Source organism: Saccostrea cucullata, unplaced genomic scaffold (genome assembly GCF_032062105.1).
Source record: "Saccostrea cucullata isolate Sc308-1 unplaced genomic scaffold, CSIRO_AGI_Scuc_v1 ctg656, whole genome shotgun sequence".
Lineage (NCBI taxonomy): Eukaryota > Metazoa > Mollusca > Bivalvia > Ostreida > Ostreidae > Saccostrea > Saccostrea cuccullata.
Window position 1 is genome coordinate 224,281 of NW_026925270.1, and position 23,262 is coordinate 247,542.

At 32.3% G+C, this 23,262-nt stretch overlaps 2 protein-coding genes across 3 annotated transcripts; both read right to left on the reverse strand.

Moving 5' to 3' along the window:
• Window positions 1–2,986: 2,986 nt before the first annotated feature.
• On the reverse strand, window positions 2,987–4,689 carry LOC134268478 (uncharacterized). The gene has a single exon (XM_062750735.1). It carries the CDS (start codon window positions 4,619–4,621, stop codon window positions 3,473–3,475), a length of 1,149 nt encoding a protein of 382 aa, XP_062606719.1. The 5' UTR covers window positions 4,622–4,689; the 3' UTR covers window positions 2,987–3,472.
• Window positions 4,690–11,019: 6,330 nt separating this feature from the next.
• On the reverse strand, window positions 11,020–15,856 carry LOC134268479 (phospholipid scramblase 1-like). Of its 2 annotated transcripts, none has more exons than XM_062750736.1 (7): window positions 15,782–15,856; window positions 14,909–15,098; window positions 14,639–14,710; window positions 14,256–14,457; window positions 13,876–13,984; window positions 13,682–13,784; window positions 11,020–11,463 (listed from the first exon to the last, which is right to left on the reverse strand). In XM_062750736.1, exons 2-7 carry the CDS (start codon window positions 15,024–15,026, stop codon window positions 11,363–11,365), a joined length of 705 nt encoding a protein of 234 aa, XP_062606720.1. In that variant the 5' UTR covers window positions 15,027–15,098; window positions 15,782–15,856; the 3' UTR covers window positions 11,020–11,362. The 2 variants fall into 2 exon arrangements, with proteins under 2 accessions (XP_062606720.1, XP_062606721.1); XM_062750737.1 differs by lacking the exon at window positions 11,020–11,463 and adding an exon at window positions 12,447–12,680 and having other exon boundaries at window positions 13,627–13,784.
• Window positions 15,857–23,262: the final 7,406 nt, after the last annotated feature.

A 23,262-nucleotide genomic window follows, 5' to 3' on the forward strand; every position in this document is an offset into this window, starting at 1 on the left:
GCATTATTTCTTTGAAAATCTTCTTCTCTGCTCCTGGGTATTAAATAAACTATGTACATAGTTATAATGAGCAAGAGTGCCTCTTCCAGATTTGTGAATTTTATGGCCCCAGGGTCAGGGGTTCTGGTGTTAGGGCGGGGCTCTATTGATTATATAGTGAAAATGCATTTATTCTTTGAAAATCTTCCTCTCTGCTTCTGAGTATTAAATAAACTAACTAAGCACATTGTTATGATAAGCAAGAGTGCCTTTTCCAAAATTGTGAATTTTATGGCCCCAGGGTCAGGGGTTCTGGTGTTAGGGCGGGGCTGTATTGAATATATAGTGAAAATGCATTAATTCTTTGAAAATCTCCTTCTCTGCTTCTGGGTATTAAATAAACTAACTAAGTAGATAGTTATGATGAGCAAGAGTGCCTCTTCCAAAATTGTGAATTTTATGGCCCCAGGGTCAGGGGTTCTGGTGTTAGGGCGGGGCTCTATTGATTATATAGTGAAAATGCATTATTTCTTTGAAAATCTTCTTCTCTGCTTCTGGGTATTAAAAGTACATAGTTATGATGAGCAAGAGTGCTTCCTATAAAATTGTGGAATTTTATGGCCCCAGGGTCAGGGGTTCTGGTGTTAGGGCGGGGCTCTATTAATTATATAGTGAAAATGCATTTATTCTTTGAAAATCTTCTTATCTGCTTCTGGGTATTAAATAAACTAACTAAGCACATCGTTAAAATGAGCAAGAATGCCTATTCTAAAATTGTGAATTTTATGGCCCCAGGGTCAGGGGTTCTGGTGTTAGGGCGGGGCTCTATTGATTATATAGTAAAAATACATTAATTCTTTGAAAATATTTTCCTTTGCTTCTGGGTTTTATGCCAATGATACAAGTATATATATTCATGATGAAGAAAGGTGCATCTAGCAAAGTGGGTTTTTTATGCCCCCTGGGTCGGGGGGGGGGGGTCACATAGTCTGAAAATAAATTAATGCTTTGACATCTGCTCTTTGGTATTAATCAACCATTTTATGATAAAATTTGCAAAATGTTGAAATATGTGGCCCCTGGGTCAGTGGTTCCTTTGGGGTGAGGTGCACAACTGGGTATAAAGTGGAAGTGCACTTTCTCTTTGTTACTCTGATTTACCTCTGGGTATTAAGTAAATAGAGTAAGCATGCTATGTTAATAATTATGATAAGCAATGGTGCCTCTTTCAAAATTGTGAATTGTAAATTTCATGGCCTCTGGTTTAAAACACGAACCAAATTTAATTGTTTAATTGAAAGTTGTTACACGATACTCAGGTGACCTATAAGGCCCGTGGGCCTCTTGTTATTGTTAGTGTATGAATCCATTACCACTAAAAACCACATTATTTTTTTAAATAACAGAATAATTTTTGCAGAGAAAAGTTTTGTTTATCATAATTTCACAAATCTCAGGGAAACTTTTAAAAATATAAATACTAAGTTCACAAACTGAATATGATTTTTCTTCATGTAAATGTATTATGCACGCCTTATTTACCCATTTGATCAAAGGCAATTTCCAAGTTACTCATTAAATAGAATACTTTGTTGATTTCTTTCAAACTGCCAGGTACTCCCCTCAAAGTTTGAATTGCAAATTTTACATATTAAACTAATTGTTTCTTCATTCATAAATTCATCGAATGGGAGGGAAAATCAACGACCAGAAAGATTCTTAGCTAGAAGAAATTGCTTTTTTCAAAACCTGTAACTGTAAACATCCGAGTTATAAAACTCTTAAGAGATCAAAACGCCGATACAGAAACTTAAGACAAAACAATCCATTAAATTTACTTTTGATGGTTGGGTCATAAATATTCTATGTCTACGCAGAGATTGTTTTCGTCGACCAAACTGTTGATGGTGACAATGTCCATATATTTTATGTCGATCCCCTACGTAGCAAGGGTTGAGTACACTGATACTATAATGGATTGATTTATCTGTCATCTGCAATGTCTTTATTTGGATGAAAGGACTCGGTCTTGCATTTGTAAAGTATCGCAGATATTTTACATACTTGTTATGGGGCAAGTGTCTCCATATTAGAATAAATGACAGGTGGAATTCTTCAAATAACTTTTACTGCATGTAGTGCGCTTCAATATATTTGAAAAATTTAGAGAAAGAGAGGGAAAAAGAGAGATATTTCAATAAATGGTTTTAGAGGTTAATGAATTCACAAGAATAAACGCTAACAATAGACACTAATAAATTAGGAAGAAAAAAAGATGTTGTCACGAACGAAATTGCTCATCTTTGTAATAAACCGAGTGCAAAGTTTAACGTACATTCTACAATACACCAAGAGAACGATTATCTATCGATTTTTCTCCGTATTCTGCACTTTATCTTGATTTACACCTATTAAACGTGGAAAAATTGGCTATCTTATTAATAATCCATGTTATAATGGAGAAATCATGACGCCCAGAAATAAAAAGACAATCTTCCAAGTCAGTGAGTGCCATCTTTCCTCAAGAACAGTACATGTACTGGAATAATTACTATACTTGTCACTGTACAAATGTTTAAACATTTTTATTTTAATTTTGCGTATCATTGACAATATGATTACGTTGAAGTATTGAGTTTGAGACAAAAAAAAATATCTCTTGATTAAACTATATATCATGTATTGTATGTATCGATTAACGAGCACAAACTACATGTGGCCTTTTTTTTTTTTTAGACAATATGAACGTCCTAAATTTTTATTCTATCGACATCAAAATATATTTCTACACTGTTTTGATCCTGAAATGTCAACAGATTTTAATTTCATGTCGCATTAGATCTTAACATTAATTATCAAAATTGCATTAGCTTCATTTTAGACGGAGCAGGTACTTTTGTGCGTCATTAATTTTTTGTAGCAATTGAAATATAGGCCCATAAGCAATTAAGAATATTAAATAAAGGACTTCATGTTACAAGTACTTTGAATTTAATCCATTTAAGTTTAAAACTGAAGTAGTACTGTAGAACACTGTACAAGTCTTCACACAAGACATGAATGGCACATAGGCCATTAGCCCATAACTCTTGCTGAAAAATATACAAACATATATATTTGGTTAATGAAAAAATTAATGACATAAATCCAGTGCATCCCATGGCAGTACGACTTACATATCTAAAAAGACATACTCTTTAATCAGTCAACAGAATTAAATTACAGGTATATGAATACTGAACAGTTACGTCTTCATTAATTTTCTTGTTTTATGAAAATTCCATTTATTGAGTCTAATTTCAAATCGTCACAACCTCCAATAAAGTGAAGCACTGATATTCTATCAAATGATGTGACAGGGAAATTTTCTCAAAGGTACGATAAATATATGTGCATAGCTACATGTATAAAAAGAAATCTCTGTCGTGCACAGGATTTAGCATAAACCATTTACAAGCCCAGTAGCTTAGAGCACCATAAAGGGAATCCTGTTTTATTGCACATTGTCCTTCAGTAAGGTCCTAACTTCTGGTTTTTTGCTGATGTATTTCCCTGTATATCTAAGAGAATAGTAATCATCCAATCGAATGTCACCAAATATTCGTTTCATACCGACATAATTCCGGAAATCTCTTTCTTTTGGTGGTTTCCCCCTCTCGTTCTTATTTGTCACATCAAAATAAGAAAACTTGTAAGGTTCCGTGACGAGGGAATCGGGCAAGGTTTTTCGGAAATACTTTGACCGAGCGTCCTGTAACGCCCGGATGTAAGCGTCTCTGTGGATGGCCGGATTAATGATTCCGTCCGTAACAACAAAATCGTGATGGTCTTCTGCTTCTTTTTTCTTGTTTTTCTTACTTTGTTTGCTCTTGGTGACTTTCTTCTTGCATGTGTGTCGGCGATCAGTGCCATTGTCTTTGAGTATTGGAGTTTCGTTCCCATTTAGTGGTGGAGTTACAACGGGTGGGAGTTTCTCATACTCCAAATTTACATCGTCTTTTGTTTTGCTAAGCTTATTTTCCTTTGTTGCATCTTGAACAGTCTGTGATGATTGATGATTCTCAGGTGACGTCATAGTCTGAATACTGTGGAAACAAGCAGAATCTGGCAATGATCTGCTTTTTGGTATCTTACATTGACGAGCAAAAGTCTCCGTCAGAGAATGAATTTGCGCTTGCATACCCAGTAGAGCTGGACTTCCGGCAATTATTTTCTTAGGCGAACAGCTTCTTCGGGATTCGGGGTCGTTGGCATCGAACACGACATCCACTGAATCCATCGCCAACTCATGGTAAAGTTGAGTCATTGTCTGTTGTCGTTCTTTACTCAAGAGATCCACATCGCAAGGTACCCCATGAGTATAACGCATGCGCACACCTGTATTTTCAACTAAACTGTGCTCACATGGAGAATCCGGGTCTGGCAATGAAACAGCTAACGTTCGAGTCCCAGCACTGCGGTTGCGGCTGTTAATTTGAACGAACTGACTGACGGCTGACTTTACGGTAGGGAAAGTGATTCTCCGATCACTCAAGGAGGTGTCTATATTTTTTAGTCTCATTGTTGCCGATTTCGGCCTCTGCCTGAGAAAATCCATTGGAACTATTTCTGTATGCTCACGAGGCTCTTGGTTAGGAAGCATTTCTATATCTTTCTGTGTATTCAGTCTTTTCTATAGTCTCATCTGGGCAAACATAGAATATTTCATCTTGTCTACAAAAAAAAAAAAAATAAATAAATAAATAAAGATATCGAATACACGTGACCAATTTGATCTGCAATTCTTTTTTTGAATTTCATTTGTTGGATGTTCTTGAATTAAATTGACGGCAATAAAATTTTATTAAAGAAAAAAAACCTAGTTGGAGTACTAGTCATCTCTTTTCTTGATACAACACAAGCGAATTTATGTAAATTCGAAGAGTTTTGACTTTGATTAAATACATTGATTAACTTAAAAAAACGCTTATGTTGTGCCTCTTGTTTCCAGAGAGAATACTACAACTCAGAAAAATGTACCATTTTAACAGAACCTAAATATAAATCACTAAACGCAAGGGTTTCTTAATTATTGCAATCTTTGATTTTGGTCCAAGTGTCGCTCTCTCCTTTATGTGTTCTCCGATAAACAAACATAATTTCTTTTGTTTAATTATACTTGCACATATGTGAATCATATTTACTTTTGGAAGACTTCAAATTACACAAGGAATCTCCATTACGACTTAGAAAAGGACAAAATAGAGTTTTAGTAACTTCATGCAGATGAGATGTTTCAATCGAAGAACTTTTTATGTGGTTAAGCGTTTAGAGCTTTTCATATTGAGAATTTTTTTAATTTTTGCGTTGATTGAAAAAAAAAAACATATTGAAAAACTCCTTAAAGATAAACATTTAAGAAAAATAAATCGGCTTGGTTTCCTTCATATCAATATTAAATTTCATTAATGTATCAAACGGTAAGTTATTCCTTGGCGGAAGTTAAGAACGGTTTGTCATAATAATAAATTTATAAGTAAATCCAATACCTACTATATTGTGTAGCATATAAATATCTGCAAATCCTTCGTAAAGCATGCAAGACTATCAAGACCATAAAAATAACAATCTTACAGACCACTTCTTGTAAATATAAATCTACAAAAACTTCATGATTGATTTGTAAAACAGATTCCAATGGTTGCTTGGCAAACATATCAGATGTTTCGAATTTCTTATGGAATATTTTATCAGTATACTTTATTAAATATATGCCGTAAACACCTGCTTGAATTTTTGTCAACTTTTAGGATTTAGGTCCTCGCTCCGATTTCCGCAAAACCCTTTTCACTAGATTAAAGTAAATATTAAATTATCCCTAAAAGTGTACAGTGTTTGTCTTTGAATTAGAGCATTCTACAACTGACAGATTACATTCTATTGAAAGGTTTACCAAAAGATGTGCAAACACTCCACAAAGAGACCTATTTGTTATTCTTTAAATTACCTTAATTCAGAATTTCAATAAACTCTCTCCGCATGTAGCAGTTTTTTTCTTTACTCCATTTATAAGAATTACTGAATAACAATACAAATTCCACGTTTACTCAGACAGGTCGGCCGCCTTAATCCTGGGCATCATTAAGGTTTCGTCAAAGATCAACATGTCTAAAAAATTATTTTTACAATAGCTCCAAAACTTTGTGTGGTATAGCGTCAAAACGTTTACAGTTTATTAATATATCATTGATCAATAGATAGAAAGTATCACTTGATAACAAATATTTTAATAAAGATATTTTTTGTGAAAAATTGCATCAGAAAATGTGCATATTTAAAAAAAATGCACGTGCTTAATTCTGTCCTTTTTGTGAAAACCATCATTGCAGAAATAATATATGTTTATCATTGAAGGGCAAGTTGGACGTGAATGGTCTCTGAAAGGCTGTAATTCAAAGCATGGCATGTATAAAGACAAGGCCCCTATAGAATCCGCCATTTACAATGTACTTTCACTTTCAAGTCCTAACATTTGGACAAATTAAACAGGGAAAACAACTTTCCAGAGGCTATCCAAGTCCAACTTGCCCTTCATTGATAAACATATTTTGTTTTTGCAATGATGGTTTTCACTAAAAGCACGGAATTAATTAGGTGTATTTTTTGAAAATATATGCATTTTTAAGAAGAATTTTTCTCAATTAATATTTTTTCCAAGTATTATTTTTATCAAGTGATACTTTCTATCTGTTAATCAATGAAAAATTTATCAACTGTAAAAGTTTCAACATTATAAATCACATGGTTTTGGAGCTATTGTTAAAATAAATTTTTGGACATGTTAACCTTTGATGAAACCTTAATGGGACACCTTCTATCAAACTCCTCACCGGATAGAAAATTTATACCGAGTTCGGAAAAGGATAAAATTCCTAATCCCGAAAACCAACCGAGAGACAGGCCAGATGATCGGTGTGCATTTGAAGTCCTTTTGAAGTGGGGGGCTCAATAAAAACTGCACGGAGACTATGTATTATGAATGACAAACAACTACATCGTAAATCAGACACTGCCCCTTCGTGCACTTTTCTGGATGACAGGTAACGTATATCCGTGTAATGGAAACTGGGACACAGCTTTCGCCGTAGATTCTAACAATGCGGCTGCATGGCAACATTGGTTTATTTTCTACACAAATTAATTTTCTGATTTCTTGACCAACCAAGTGAAGTGGTGTTTTCAATTATACACCCCATATCCAAATAGGCCTAGATTACATTTATACATTTAAATTCCAAATACGAAGCGTATAAAAATCAAGCTCTTTAAGTGTTATTTTAGATACATTTTTTATTCATATTCAATGGACAATCTAAATATTTCCTAAAATCAATTTCTTTTCTTAACTAACTGGGAAAAGATGCCATTAAACTTACCTAGAAAAATGTATTCTTGTTCTTCAAGTTTCCATACGAAATTAAGTTCCACATATTTTCTGTTCTTGTATTCCTTTTTAACATATATCCAAAAATGTTAATGCTGCCGATTTTCCATCAAATTCAGACATGGGTCATGTATGACAATAAGCTGGATGAACAAGAATATCCGATTTTAAAGACAGATCGACAGACCGGTCCCTATACCCTCCGTGTTATCCTCTTACTCTGATTTACTAGCCATATTACCTTCCATCGTTGTATCATAACAATAAAACTATCTCTTTACCCCTATAAAAGTCAAACTTCTCCATTAGCTATCGATTTAGCAGACTATGTTGTCTACTTGTGGAGACATTGACATTAAACCATACATCATTCTAGACAACATATGCATTAAATACCCGCTTTTGTTTTTTTTTTACTTCAATTTTCACGAGTAATCAAGCAAAACAGAATCTTTTTCTACCCGTTCTTCAAGGTAGAGGCTGGTACATGATACCAAAGAACTTGGGCGATTAAATCGGATAATGGTCCACAACATCCGTTGTAGGAGAGGATGAATCCGCTGGTCTGGTTTACTTTAATTACCGACCATTTCCCTTGTTAGTATTTTTATCTGGGAAACTAATACACTTCGTATCGATGGGGTATGGTCCCTCTGAAGATTAATAATATCGGTGTACTTCAGGTTTCAATTGGTCCTTGAAATCTAATTGATAAATGATATGCTCTAAATAATTAAAATACTACAAAGTAATTAATTTGTCAAGGTTTTGGTCAAAGGAGTACGTTTCCGCCTATTAATAAAACACAACCTTTACGTAAGTGTTCAGTACCTTTGATTGTTTGCCCTTTAAGACGGGAAACTGGTTCTTAATAAAAGAGAAAAATTAAAGAACAAAAAACATAGACTTATCGGATTGTTGAATGATGCAAGGTTCAGGTGTGTTCAGGCAATCTTCAAACAACGCACGGTCTAGTCCATGCATTAATAATAGTTTGGAAACATACTCAGTGTTGAATTGAGAAGTAATTCTTGGCTCTTATTTCTTGCTTTTATGAAAACTTCTTTGTACAGCACGAATAATCATGTAAACAGTTTCCCTACAGTGTAACGGAAATCAATTGTACATATCTGCGGTTTACCTGAAATTGTGTTTTCCTTTTCAATTATTCAATTATGAAATCAAAAGAAATGTCTTTAAAGAATCAATTAAGATTTTTCAATTGCTTATGAATAAAACAAACTTTTGAAAATGTTTTGGTTTCTCCGGCGGTGCAGCAAGCTTTCTCTTTTTGTGAAAACTACGGGAAAATTAAGGTCTTTGCATGCCAGTGAGATTGTAAATGCAATCCTTGGTATGGGGCACTATGATTTTAGCTCACCTGAGCCGAAGGCTCAGGTGAGCTTTTCTGATCAAAATTTGTCCGTTGTCTGTCGTTGTCAACTTCGTCGTCGTTGTTGTCGTTAACTTTTCACATTTTCGACTTCTTCTCAAGAACTACTGGGCCAATTTCAACCAAACTTGGCACAAAGTATCCTTAGGTAAAGGGGATTGTATTCCTTATTCAAGGGAAAATAATTCAGAAATAATGAAAATTTGATGGTATGTTTTAAAAATCTTCTTCTCAAGAACCACTGTGTCAGGAAAGATGAAACTTATAGGGAAGCAACCTCAGGTAGTGTAGATTCAAGTTTACACAAAACATGACCCCTGGGGGTAGGGCGGGGCCACAATGGCCGATCAAAGTTTTACATAGACACATATAGGAAGATTCTTTAAAAATCTTCTTCTCAAGAATAGCAAAGGCATGAATGATCATAATTATATTGAAGCATCCTCAGTTAGTGTAGATTCAGGTTTGTTCAAATCTGGACCCCTGGGGGTAGGGCATGGAATCCAATTTTTACCTAGAAACATGTAGAAAAAATCTTTAAAATTCTTCTTTTCAAGAATAACAAAGCCATGATTAGTCCTGTTCATTTGGAAGCATTAACAGGTGGTGTAAGTTCAATTTTGTTTCAGACATGACCCCTGGGGGTAGGACTGGGTCACGATGTAAGTTCAAATGTAAAGGGCAATAAAGCCACAGAGAGTCAAAGAAATATGCAAGCATCCTTAGTTAGTGTAGATTCAAGTTTGTTCAAATCATACCCTCTCCCTCTTAAGGATTGGTTTGGACCACTGTTGGGTTTAAATTTTCAATAATAAACTGATTTCTGTTTTGTTCCTAGCCACATTGCTCAGGTGAGCGATGTGGCCCATGGGCCTCTCGTTTTAATTTCCTTTTGAGAATTGTTCACTCATATTTATATTTTCAATTCCACTTGCCGACGATGAGCTGCAGATTTAGGCCTGTCAGTGTACTCGGTCCTTCCGGCATTTGAGTTTGGAGGGATCGTTTTTGTGCCAGCACCTACTAAAACAAGGGACCTCGGTTTCTACAGTCTAATCCGAAGGACCGATCTCCACGTTTCGCATTTGGATTCGAACTTGCGGCGTAAATATCAACTCCTTACTCCATGACTCTAGACTTAGCGCTGTAACCACTGTAAATTATTCCAAAATATGGCCATTGAAGGTCGCTTTGCTTAAGGTTTAGTGATCGTATGCCTCATAGTGTTCAAAATACACCAAAGTTTAAGATTTCAGAATAGCAATCAGATTTAAAAAAGACTGCCAGCACACACCCCCCCCCCCTCCCGACCCCACTGCTGCAACGTGCCTGTACATTAAATGCATGTGCAATTTAAACAATTGAGAAAACACAGTTACAAAATTCCAGAAGGTTAAAATGATCTACTTTCGGTTTGTCACATAATGTGCATCAACTGATCTAGTCAATAGTCATCATGAGAAAAAAATATCCACGTTTCCAGTTTTTATATTAGGTTGATTTTAATTAAATTGACCATGAGACCTCGCTCTTTGTCTAATCTTAGTTTGATGTCTTCATAGATCTATGAAAGTTAAAGTTGCAATGTATACTCATCATTATAGAATATCAGCAGTCTCATTTTAATTCATCATTTCGTAAGTTCTATGGGCGATACAATGACCTTGTCAGCAAATATAATTTATCATGATTGAGTCAAATGCTGACTGACGTTTTTCATACTACATGTAATTATTAATACACTGAATTGACGACGGATTTTTCCGTTTTTTTTTTATCATGACAAAGAGCACAAGGCAAGAGTGACCGGTAGACTGGGGATGCTCACTCCTCCATGGCACCCGATCCCACCTCTGATGTTTTGGAGGTCCGTGTTTGCTCTGCTCCTATTTTGTATAGTTTTATGGACTTTTGATTTTGAATACTGTTCGTTATCTCCATATGTTTCGTGTAAAAGATTGTTTAAAATCTGCCCATCAATTTTTTTCCATTATGCCCAGTTTCTTTTTTTTGGGGGGGGGGGGGGGGGTCTAGCCATTTTATTTATTTTCAAGCATCAGAAATCGTCCTCGTTTAATATTTTGTCAACGTTTGAATAATTAAATAAAAGTACTTGCCAGGCCAAAAACAAAATAATTTAGTGACAAATCCAATATTGAAGAAGAGGTTCTTGATTTGATCATCAAACCTATGTGTGTGCTACATATAATAATAAAGATGTCAGTCTGTATATAACAAATTTATTAACTGTAATACATTGTATGGAGAAATTTAAAAATGTTGTTCAAATAATAACAAAATTATTAAAAGACTATAAAAATAAAACAACGTAAAGGAAATTCCAATAACTTCAATAAATCATATATAAAATCTATACAATAAATTAGAGGTAATGAAAAAAAGATTGAGCAAAAATATACTTTTTCTATACATAAACATTGGCTGGATTGATAGCCAGACATAAAAATATCTATTCAGATATTTAATATCTAAATAAGAAATTGAAAAAGATCTGTTGAGATTATCACATAATATCCATATACTGGTAATTTATTGTTATAGACATACTAACAACAGGATCGCTGTTGTTTTTCGAAAAAGTTGAAGTCCATAAGAAAACTTGCACCCAGAAGAAGAATCTTATGTTGAACTTTTAATGGTTGGAGATCTAGAAGAACATAACACATTTAATTAAAGTAAAACTTTGTTATAACAATGTCACAGGGACCTATGAAATTACTTTGCTATATCCGTAATTTGTTTTATCTGTATAAGGAATTCGTTAAATTTATATAGCTGGGGATCAAAGATAACTTTGTTATATAAGTGAATTCACAATATCCGTATTCGTACAAAGCGAATTTTAAAGTATTATCTATAAACCTTTTTTTATAAACTTAGATTAAAGCTATACAATATCATGTTAATCAACAACTATTTTTCATAATTTGTCAGTTGACAGTTGACACTGAAGCTAAAACAAATTTTACTTCTTTTGGCAGATAGAAATTTTGCAAGTTTAAACTTTATTTTAACAATGTTCATGTATATTTTACATTTGTAACCACCCTATCAAGGCCTATAAACACATGTTTCATTCAATCAGTTAATTTATTAACACCAAAAACAATCATTTGCGATTGCATTAATTCAATAGTTTTTGACATAGTGTTTATCAATATGAATGTTGAAATATTGTAAAAATAACAAATTTTCTATAGTTAAAACGAAATGGTATAGTTTAAGAGATGGTAAATCTAGGTTTATCAACAAAATCTATTGTTAACGTTTTATTACATAAATATAACTTAGATATATCATTCGTAAAAATGTTAACAACCGTTAAATATAATATACAGATAAAATATACTAACAAGAAATCGTTAACTATACTTAACAAATACGTTAAATATAGTTTACAGTTTGTTAACTAAGTTTACATAAATATACAATTGTAAACATACTGACTTAAAAGAAATGGTAAAGTCAATATATAAATATACATGTAAATATACAACTATTTTTCATAATTTGTAAAGTTGAAGTGTTACATAAATATAAACAAATTTTACTTCTTTTAAAAGAAATTTTGTCAAGTTTCACATAAACATATTTGTAATATACCAACTTACAAGAATATGCAGTTAACTTTACAGGCTTACAAAAAATGGTAAAGTCAAGTGATATATTAATGTACTGACTTATAAGAGATGGTAAAGTCTATTCCTAAGTAATGTACAGACTTATAAGAGATGGTAAAGTCTATTCCTAAGTGGTACATAAATATACAAACTTATAAGAAATGGTAAAGTCAAGACAAGTGGTATTTAAATACACAGATTTGCAAGAGATGGTAAGGTATAGTTGTAAATTAATGTAAACTTACTTAAGGAGGCTCATTACACCACTTTTTGATGGTACATAAATATAAAAATAAATCCATGTGTCGACCGGTTTACAAGAAATGGTAAGTTAAGAGGTACATAAATATACTGACCTTTAAATACGCTTTAAAAAAATGAAACATGTCAAGTGGTACAGAAAATAAGTAAATATTCATTATGCATAAAAATGGAAGGATTGCTTTTAGGCATAAATATAAAGAAAATACAACAAATCTTACAAACAAGTAATGTCAATTACATAGCCATGCATACAGTGAACTCTATCAATCACTGACATGTATGTACAGGAAATGGTTAAAATCTACAACCTTGTTGAAATTAAAATTTTATTTAATTACTATTTACTGTGTTGGTGTTAATTTATATATTTGTTTTATTGATTTAAATGTATACTCTGGCAATTTAAAGCTTTATTCTGAATTTTAGATGTAATGTAAAGTCCATAGTGTTTTGAGTCTTGGCTAATTAGGAAAGATAACTCTTGAAAGTGGACTTTTTATACCAAATATTTTTTAAATGGATTTTTCATTTCGTTTAAATATTCTTCATTCAATTTGACACATGCAATTCATTGAAATACATTCATTGTCTCTTCATAACACATTTTTAAAATGTTTTATGCATAGATTAAAAAGATAATGACATTAATTGATTTTTAGGAGAAAATTACTTTTTCTAATCAAATTATTATTTGGTATTATGATATATTCAATGTGTACTGTCTTATAAGAAGATGTAAATCATATTGGCATTGAAAGTAATGAAATTCTTGAATAATAAATGAAATAAAACATTTCACTAAAATGGTACATAAATATAAAAATTTATAAAAAATATTTAAAGTCAAGACAATTGGATATTTGACATCTACATTATAAGTTGTGCTGTATTGAAATCTAAAATAAACTGTGGATGTAATGAGCCACCTTAAATGGTAAAGTTAAGTACTATGGTATATTAATATTAATATAACATACTTACAGTCAATGGTGAAGTCATTGTGAGTTCCACAGAAGTCTCCACAGTCACCCGCTGTAACCTTCCTGATTTCTGCCACCCTCTGTCCTCCCATGGCATCTGATATCTTAAACAATCAAACGGAAACATTACCCAATAAATACAAACACAAAACAACATCAATCTGGTAGACTAAAATGGTTTCTTAATAAACTTACTGTTATTACAATATCTGAACACAGCTTGCATAAACAACAGGAAAATTCTACTTTATAGACCACAGATTCAGTTTCATCTATAATTTTGTATGAAGGACAACAACAGCGACTGGAAAACAAAAAGTTATCAAGATCACACTGATAAAATAAAACATTTATAATTATTAATTAACATATTCAAAATAGATTTGAAAGAAGATATCTATATCAAATCTCAAAGAGCAGAAAGGAAAAGATGTATATTTATCAGAATGTGTTAAATTTTTTATATTAAATGCTTATGTTTTAATAATGAGGTGAAATTTATTTTCAGCCTTATGAGCCAAAATATAGCTGTACAATGCAAAATATCTTTTAAAATCAAACAGAATCCCCCTTACTCCTCCATGATGGCCCCAATCTCTTGACCGGGAGGACTTTCTATACTGAGTTCCTGTACACAGCAGCACCACCACCAACAAACTCCACAGGGGCACCTTAAGGGCCGCTGCAATCTGATCAGTTCTTGACCATCTTGATTGCTGAACTTCAGAACAAATCCTCTCATAGCCCCCAAACACTGACGAGCATAGCACTCAGAGACTGAATATAAGATAATAATTTTCTTTTTAAGGAAATGATCCACAAAAGGGTAATTTTTAGGCCTCATTATCATACTTTAATGTATAAATTATAGAATCTAATAAACAAAATATTGAAGAATTACTCAGAATTTCTTTGCATGGGTTTTTCCATGTTTTCAAAAACAATTGCTATACAATACCTTCTTGAGCATACAATATAGAATCTTCTTCTTTACCATATACACTGTATCGACTTGGTCTTTGAAAACACACTGAAAAAAACAATAATATTAAAGAGTGAAGGACTTGCTTGAATTTCAAATTTCTTATTTATCAAATAGAACTGTGGGCATATGTGCATTATATATACATGTCATGGCCAAATTAAGGGCCACTTCAACTATGTTTGAAAGACATATTAAGCTTCTTTGTAATTGTATTGTAATATAACAAGACTATTATTCACTCACTATCCCCTGCTTCCAAGTGTTGGTGGACAGTGATTGTGTCTAGGGACTCTAGATCCTTTAACCCCGGTGGTAACGCCTCATCATTTCCTGGCTGTAAAGTGATAGGCATCTCCTCCATTTGGTGAGGGTTGCATGGATCTTGTGAGTGTTCTATATTCTACACTTCAGAAATAGCTAGTCTGAAGATAACCTGCAATTAAAAAAACAACAATATTTTGGACTTGATCAGGCTTTGCTTTTGGTGTTTTGACAGGCTGTGTTATTACTATATGACCAGTTACTTAACAGGTCCAGCACAACACCCCGATAAAGGTATATAGCTTGATAAAGCTATATAGCTTTATCAAGGTATTTAAAATACCTTGATCAAGGTATTTTATGTAATGAAAATTCAAAAAAAATCTTTAAAAATTAAATACTGAAAGTCGAGTTCTGAGTTTTTGTCAATGTGTCTACTAGTGCATGAAAAACACTCTGGTATCAAAAAGAAAGCATAAAATAACGTCTCCTCACACGACACGTTTTTGTACTGATTTGTTTGTGTTTGAGTACTTTATATGCATGGGTGAATTTACTGACAACTCAGAACTCGACTTTCAGTAATTAATTTTTAAATAATTTTTTTGAATTTTCATTACATAAAATACCTTGATCAAGGTATTTTAAATACCTTGATAAAGCTATATAGCTTTATCAAGCTATATACCTTTATCGGGGTATTGTGCTGGACCTGCTTAAGCTGTTAAGGGGTGTCACTGACATACTTGCCAAGTAAATATTGCAAATTAACGATATTCATTTTTTTTATCCCTTCAGGGTAAAATATGCTAACGGTAGTTAAATTGTAGGAATGTGTGATATTTTAATACTTACCCTTGCCACGTATTTGTCTGTAGCAGCAACTTTGTAAGAAATATACTCAGATACTGAAATGTCAACAATTAAAATGAAAGTACCTGCTAGGATTACTTTCGTGTTTGAGGAACATCGAGCCCGAATATAAATTTAGGGTTGAAACAAAATTATCTTATAATATTTATTACAAAACGTACTGGGCAGAGGTTAATATTATATCTAATATGTTGGCTTTTATAATCAGGGTTTACTGTAGTGGGGGTGACCATTTGATTCTGAAGGACGGGCGTCCGGGTCACAAAAAAATTCGAGGACCGAAGGACAGATTTGTAGCTCACCCGAGCTAAATTAGGCTCTCGTGGCCTTTGGTTGCAATATTATATTTATTCATTCAACAATTATTTTACAATTGTGAGGTCGTTTAAATATTTTCACACTAATCGTCTACGAGTTCTTTCGTTTACGCGAACGGAGAACGTATAGCGATCTATATGAAGCTGATCAACGATCTAATTCAATTAGATTGGGAATGCTTATTCCTTCATGTCATCTGATCCATCTTCTGAGGTTTTTAGAGGTCTGTGTTTGCTCTGTTCCGAATAAGTATTATTCTTGCATGCACTAAATATTCAGACTTAATTTTCTTTTCTCCATATTTCAATCCAAGAATACATTTTTAAAAATGTTTCAATTCACGTCCACATTATTATCTGTTGTCGCCTGCGTGGCGCAGTGGTTAGGACATCTGGGCTCGTTTCTCAAAAAGTCGTAGATTTTGGCCTAAGTTAGTCTGACTAAAAAAGTTACGCCAAAAATTAGACGGGTCTAAATCGCGTTTCAGAAAGCGGTGTAAGACTTGTTGGCCTAAAAAGAACCTCTCCGCTAGGTACTAAGCAACGCAGACCGTATTTTATTTGGTTTAGAGACAAAACATGTGGCTCTCACAATTGAACTGATTACAAAAAGTGAAGCCAAAAAAGTTGAAAATTTTCCCTGGCTTTTCATTCTTTCAGTCAGATATAATATTGCAAATCCATCTGTATTTTTCAAGGTCAGAGCATATTACATACTAGAAAGTAGTTGAATTTATACCCGGGAAATCTTTTCAACAGCTTGATAATTTTTAGGGTTACACCTGATGAGTCACACACAAAAAATTGAGCAAATCTTTTGTTATTATTTTGGACACCCACCTCAAAGTTACATACACAAATTTTTTATTAAATAGTTATATGTATTTTGGTATCTCTTTATTAATAAATTTTAAAAGTTTTGAATTTTTTACTTTTAAAGAAAAAAAATAAACATACAGTATACCGTGTATATATGTACATTTTGAAAATTTGGAATAAAAAGAAATTTTCTTATGCAGTAAAAGCCATATATGGTAAGGGGGGGGAACAGACTCGTAGCAATATATTTGATAGCAAATGTTAACTGTAAACCTGGGGGGACCCCCAGTTCAAGTGATGTGTCGATAATGAAGTATTTTCTACTAGAAAATTTTAAATACGAAAAGAGAGTTAGAACCCCCCCCCCCCCCCACCTCCCACGAAATATAGGCATACTATGAAAAATTTAACAATTTTGAAATCATGTTATAATGATAGTGATTAAAAAAAACATGGATAAGAGCATTTTGCAAAAAATTATCAGTTGCTTAAATTTATAATATCTTTATTTATTCAATACGAATTAAACATATTGGCATTTAAAAAACACTGATACATGTATACCTACAGTGTATATTTATAATACTAGTATTGTATTTTGGACACATAGTATTACATTGATATCTATATAATAATTTACATGGTCCATTTAAAAGTACGTATATATAGCAATTTGTTTGTTATCAATGATGGCTTATCAAAAGCAAATTAGTTTTAAATCTATAATTCTTGTGAACATATTACCGACAAAAATCTAGAATTTTTTGAAAATTTCTCGATTTCAATTTTCCATTTCAATATTTTCAAATCTATTTAATAAATTGTACAAAGATTTAATAAACAAATTTTTCAAAGATTTAATATAACAAATTGTTCAAATTTTTTATTAAATTTTACAAACGATTTATTAAATCATACAAATGACATATAAAATTGTACAAACGATCTATTAAATTGTACAAACGATTTATTAAATCATAAAAACATGATTAATTTTTACAAAATTTATAATTATCGATTTATTAAATACAAACAATTTGTTAAATTTCAACCTTATAATATAAATCGTTAAAACGATTTTTTTAAAATCTACAAAAAAACCCTTTTACGTGCCTAAAATGTCATTAATATTTAAAACAATCGGTTGCTAGTCGCTAATTTTGTCATTCCTATTCGATAATTTTTAGCTTTTTTTAATCGATGATTAATTGGTTTATATGCAATAAAGTTGTTGTTGAAAACCTAATACCATCATTTATGAAAAAAAAAATACTTTAATTATAATCTGGAATTTTAACATAATTTTTTTTATGATCTTAAAATGTTGTTTTTTAATTATTTTTCAATAACATGATTGCAAGGGGGAAATATGACAAATTAAACTATAATTAGTTGTAAAGTCAATTACATAGGAATATAAAGTTTAACATTATTATCGAATATAAATCATTTTATATATAGTATTAAAACAAAATTTTAAAATATTGGAAATAAAACATTTTCTCTCTTCAAACTTACAAAAAAGATCAGCATAAATTAAGCTGTTGCTATTTAATATTAAATAAATGTGTTTCGTTTTATACATTGATGGAGTAAAAATAGAGGATTTAGTTATTCAGAATACAAATTTATTTAATTGATTATGTCTTGTATCAATTTTTGACAAAGAGAAATATGTCTTAATATAAAGTACATGTTGATAAATTATAAGACTTAAAGTCATTGATAACAGAAAACACATTACTGAACATTAAAAAGATATTAATACAAAATGTAGTAAAAAAAAATTTTTTTCAGAAATCAAGTCACCCAACTTGTATTTAAAATTCTTAATCACATCAAGTTTGAGCCAATCAGAGAGCTTAGAATTAAAGGTGATATCACCTTTTCTAATTTTCTATCACCTATTCGTATAAGGTGGTATCACCTATTCGAAAAGGTTATATTCATATAATTATGTACAGTCATTAATGAATAGGTATATATATCGTACTACACTGGAACCAAGAAAAATAATCATTCTTTTAACGATTTTTATGTTAAAACACATGATATATTGAAATAAATTAATTTGTACAGCAAAAAAAAAACTTACAGCTGTTCACGGGAAAAGGTGATATAAACCACAATTGAATAAGTGATATCACCTTTTTTTGTGATATCACAAATTCAAATCACTTAGGTGATATCACTGATTTGGAACAGATGATATCACTTATTCAAATGGGATAGGCCTTTTTGCAGTAAATACCAAAACGGGGCCTCATACCTATGAATAAAATCACAGTAGTGAAAACCCAATCTTAAAAATATGTGTTTTTATGCTGTTGAATTTTGAACCGGTTTCATGATCAAAATTAAACCGGTCTCAGTTTTCAACGGATTGTTGGCACGAAAAAGAACCCTCCCTGCTCAACGGCCTTAGTGCCGAGTATAGGACAAAACTTGTAGCTCTCTACCGGCAAGTGGTAGCGTCTCCAGATGAGTGAAAGATTCTCGAGAGGGACGTTAAACAACATACAATCAATGAATCAATATCACCTGTTAATAAATTATTTGAATATAAATATTTATATAAAAATAGACAGCCTGTCTGAATTTGTTCTATTCTGCTTCCATCATAATTATTATTCGTCGCTGGAAAAAAAAGTTATAAAAAATGAAGAAAACGAGCATTGGTCGATCACAATAAATGTTTTATAAATTAATAATAATGATTTGGAAGCATGGGGAAAACAGGCTTTCTGGGAATTCCGTAGGTGGGATCAAGTGCCTAGAGTAAGTGAACATCCCCTGTTAATTTATCATATCCATCGTAAGTCTTATATATTGATCAAGTAGTCTGTAAAGCCGAAGTCAATGGCCTCAACTGGTACCGTATGAAACATGCCAGTCCAACTTAAAGTCCTATGTTAGGTAGTATTTGCAAACAAGACCATTTGAATGACCACATGCTTTTCGAAATAAAACTTAAAACGAGGCTGTTGAAATCCCCATGACATCAACTTATAGACCAGTAGCCTGTCTCGGTTTAAAAAAAAAGAAAGATTGTATCGTATAATTTGAGAAGCATAAACACAGTAGAATATTTCTATAAATAAAAAGAAAGTTGACGATGGAAAAGCCGAAGTCATTGTTTTGTTATATAGTTTTGTTGGAAGTTGATCTTTTGTTGTCGGTAAAATATTCAAAAGTGTAACAATTGTCAGATATTATGCATGTTGTCTTTAATTTTTAATATCACAGCGATATAAGAGATAATTGAAAGATTTAGTAAACAATACAAGTATTGTTAGGGGGCCGAAAACCCTAGGTTTGAGATGACGATTGTGTTGATGCGCTAAAAAAAATATTTTTCATTTTTTAAGATGTAGTTTTATGATATTTTCTCTTTTTTTTAATTTCAGACCAATGATTTTAATTCTGGTTATTAGTTTCATCAAAGATATGATGTATGTATTTATTCAAAATAAAATTTTGCTTAGTATAGCATGGCCTGGCAGGTTAACATTATGGGTTATCTTTTTTCTTTTAATTCCTTATACAGTTTCTTTTCTTCGCCCCATGAATATAAATATACATAGGTATCAGAAAGTAAAATCAAATTTACAGAGATACTAGTTTAGTGATCGAATGCCTAAAGCTTAATGTTTGCCATTCTGTCTCCGCATTTAAACAGGCCTCCTGATGATCGAAAATCACAATTTGCTGTTTGGTTCCCTAGGCATATTATTCCAAATATCTGTTTTAAGTATCTTTCAAAAATGTATTTCTTTTCAAAAGATTTTATATTTCATTTCTATTTAACTTGATATAATGCACATGAAATTAGGCTGTTGTGTCATCATTCTTTTATTTCAAGGATGATACAGCCCTATAAAATTAGCCTAAGGCCTAATTTAAACTGTTTGTTTACTTTTTTACTGTGCAAGACGTTACCATTTTGGTCAATGAAATTATCCGTAATAGTGAAAAACTTTCATTACTTCCATAATAACAAATTAAGCTTTTAAAAGCACACATGATGTCCTCAACTTAAGGTCTCAACCCTTCAATTTTCAGAGGCCTTGAAATCGATGTCCACCAGTGGACGAGATTTTTTTTTTTTTGTTGTTGTTGTATTTAGGAGTTTTGGTTTATACCTATTAGGACCCTGAAAATTAACGAGTTTTGTCAAATTCTGCCGAAAGTATAATGCTTTATAAGAAATAGTTCCGCGTAACTGAAATAATAAAGATAAGCGATGATGGACGATTCAAACGGATTGCACAAAATTCACATGTAGATGAAAAATTTAATTATTCATATTATGCAAATAAACCTTAAGAAAAACGTTGACTTGTTGCATTATAACTGACGGTGCCCTACATGCAAGTGATAACAATTCACTTTTACATAAACAATACAGACAGTAGTTCACTGTTTAAAAAGAGGTGCGTCCTAAACACTGTTTACGGCCCACTACACAAGAACTCGGTTCACTTGACTCAACGATGTGCTTCACTGATAAAGGAAGTGCGCCTGTACCCTCCCTCTGACATGACTTCACGAAACTTAAAACAAACAACACGGAGGAAAACAGTAAGTGGAGTTTTGTTTTGTTTCGTTTTTTATAAAGGACAATATTGCACATCATATATACGAATTTACAATAAAACGTATAAATTATTTAGAAATCTAATTTGTTGGGAAAATTTATTTTATTATCAGTATTCAGATTCATTAGAAAAATTGTATGTAAAAATTAAATCACGTACAATTTTCTTAATACTATACGACTTTTGTCATTATTTCGTGCTGTCATCTTAAGGATGGTCTGTTTTTATGTTATATTTGTCTTGTTAGAAATATATCTTTCCAACTGACAAAAAAAAATACATAAATGTTGGTATGAGAAATGAACTAAACCCAAAATATTAGTACTCGAGTAACTAGTCTAACAATGTCATTTAAAGACAATTTGAAATCTCTCAGAAATCTGTTTAAAACGTCAAATGGAATCTTGATAAAGGGCCCATCTTGTATGTTATACGTGGATGATGAAGGTAATTACAGAGGGAAATTTCACGGTGTCTTACCCCCGGCCATTAGATAAAACCCGATAAAAGTTCAGAAGATTGAAAACAAAAACCAAAGCAAAAATCCTTCATTAACATTGACCTTTAAAATGATGTTGACTCATTAACAAAAGGATGTAAAATGGGTCACTGGAATAGCAATGTGGAACACTACGCTTGCATCAAGAATTTTATAAATGCATTTTAATTAAAGGAACTGCATGTTAAAATAAAAGAAAAAAAACCTCCGATTATTTTTCATATTTCACTATTTTAATCTTAATTGCAGATATGACTAAATATATGTATTGTACTTCACCTGAATGCTAAAAACATTTTGCAATACCTGAACTATTGACCATCAGTCACCTACTACCTTTGAGTACGAAGCAACTCAGGGAACTAGATTTCTGTACAAGTACAAGCAATTTTATTAAGTGACATTATGGTCTGGTGATTTTAATTTCATAATGTGTTTGTCTAATCAATTCAAACTGGACACTAAGTTCTAGTGATGTCTATTTCAGATGATGACCACCGGTCTGTGGATTCTTGTCCTCCTCTTGTCCGGTAAGATATTTTAAAGATTTTTATGTTTTTGGTTAATTTTAGGCAATGTGACCGTTTAACAACAATCCACTTTTCATATCTTAAGGTTATGTACTTTTAAACAAAGAGAAACCTCTTAAGTTTATGAATTGTAGATAGGAAGGGGATTTGGACTGTACTATATCCGTATTCTTCTTTATTTCCTACATGAATGGATGGTAAACTTATGTTTTACTTACTAGTATATCACTATACTAAGTGACCTGACCGGACATGAAAATGTTTTAGTGGTAGAGATCAATTTATGATTCACAGAGGCATCACTTGAAATTAATAACACAATGAACACCTACTCCTTTATTATACCCCCCGCTTGAAAAGCGGGAGGGTATATATAGTAATCGTTAATTCCGTCCGTCCGTCTGTACGTCTGTCCGTCCGTCCGTCTGTTACGCTTTAGGGTACCTATCTCTTATCCGCAACTCCTCTTATACCACTGAGTGAAATTTAATGAAACTTTCACAGAATCTTTATTACATATTGCCATTGTGCACCTTCTATTTTACTTTTTGATCTGACACATATTTTGGGTTTCCCGGCCATGGCAAATCATGGACTTTGTCATCAGTTATAACCATATGGGAGGCGGGGGGTATCATTTAGTGAGCTCATTGCTCACAGTACCTCTAGTTTTCAATGCAACTAAGACGGGTTCAATCTA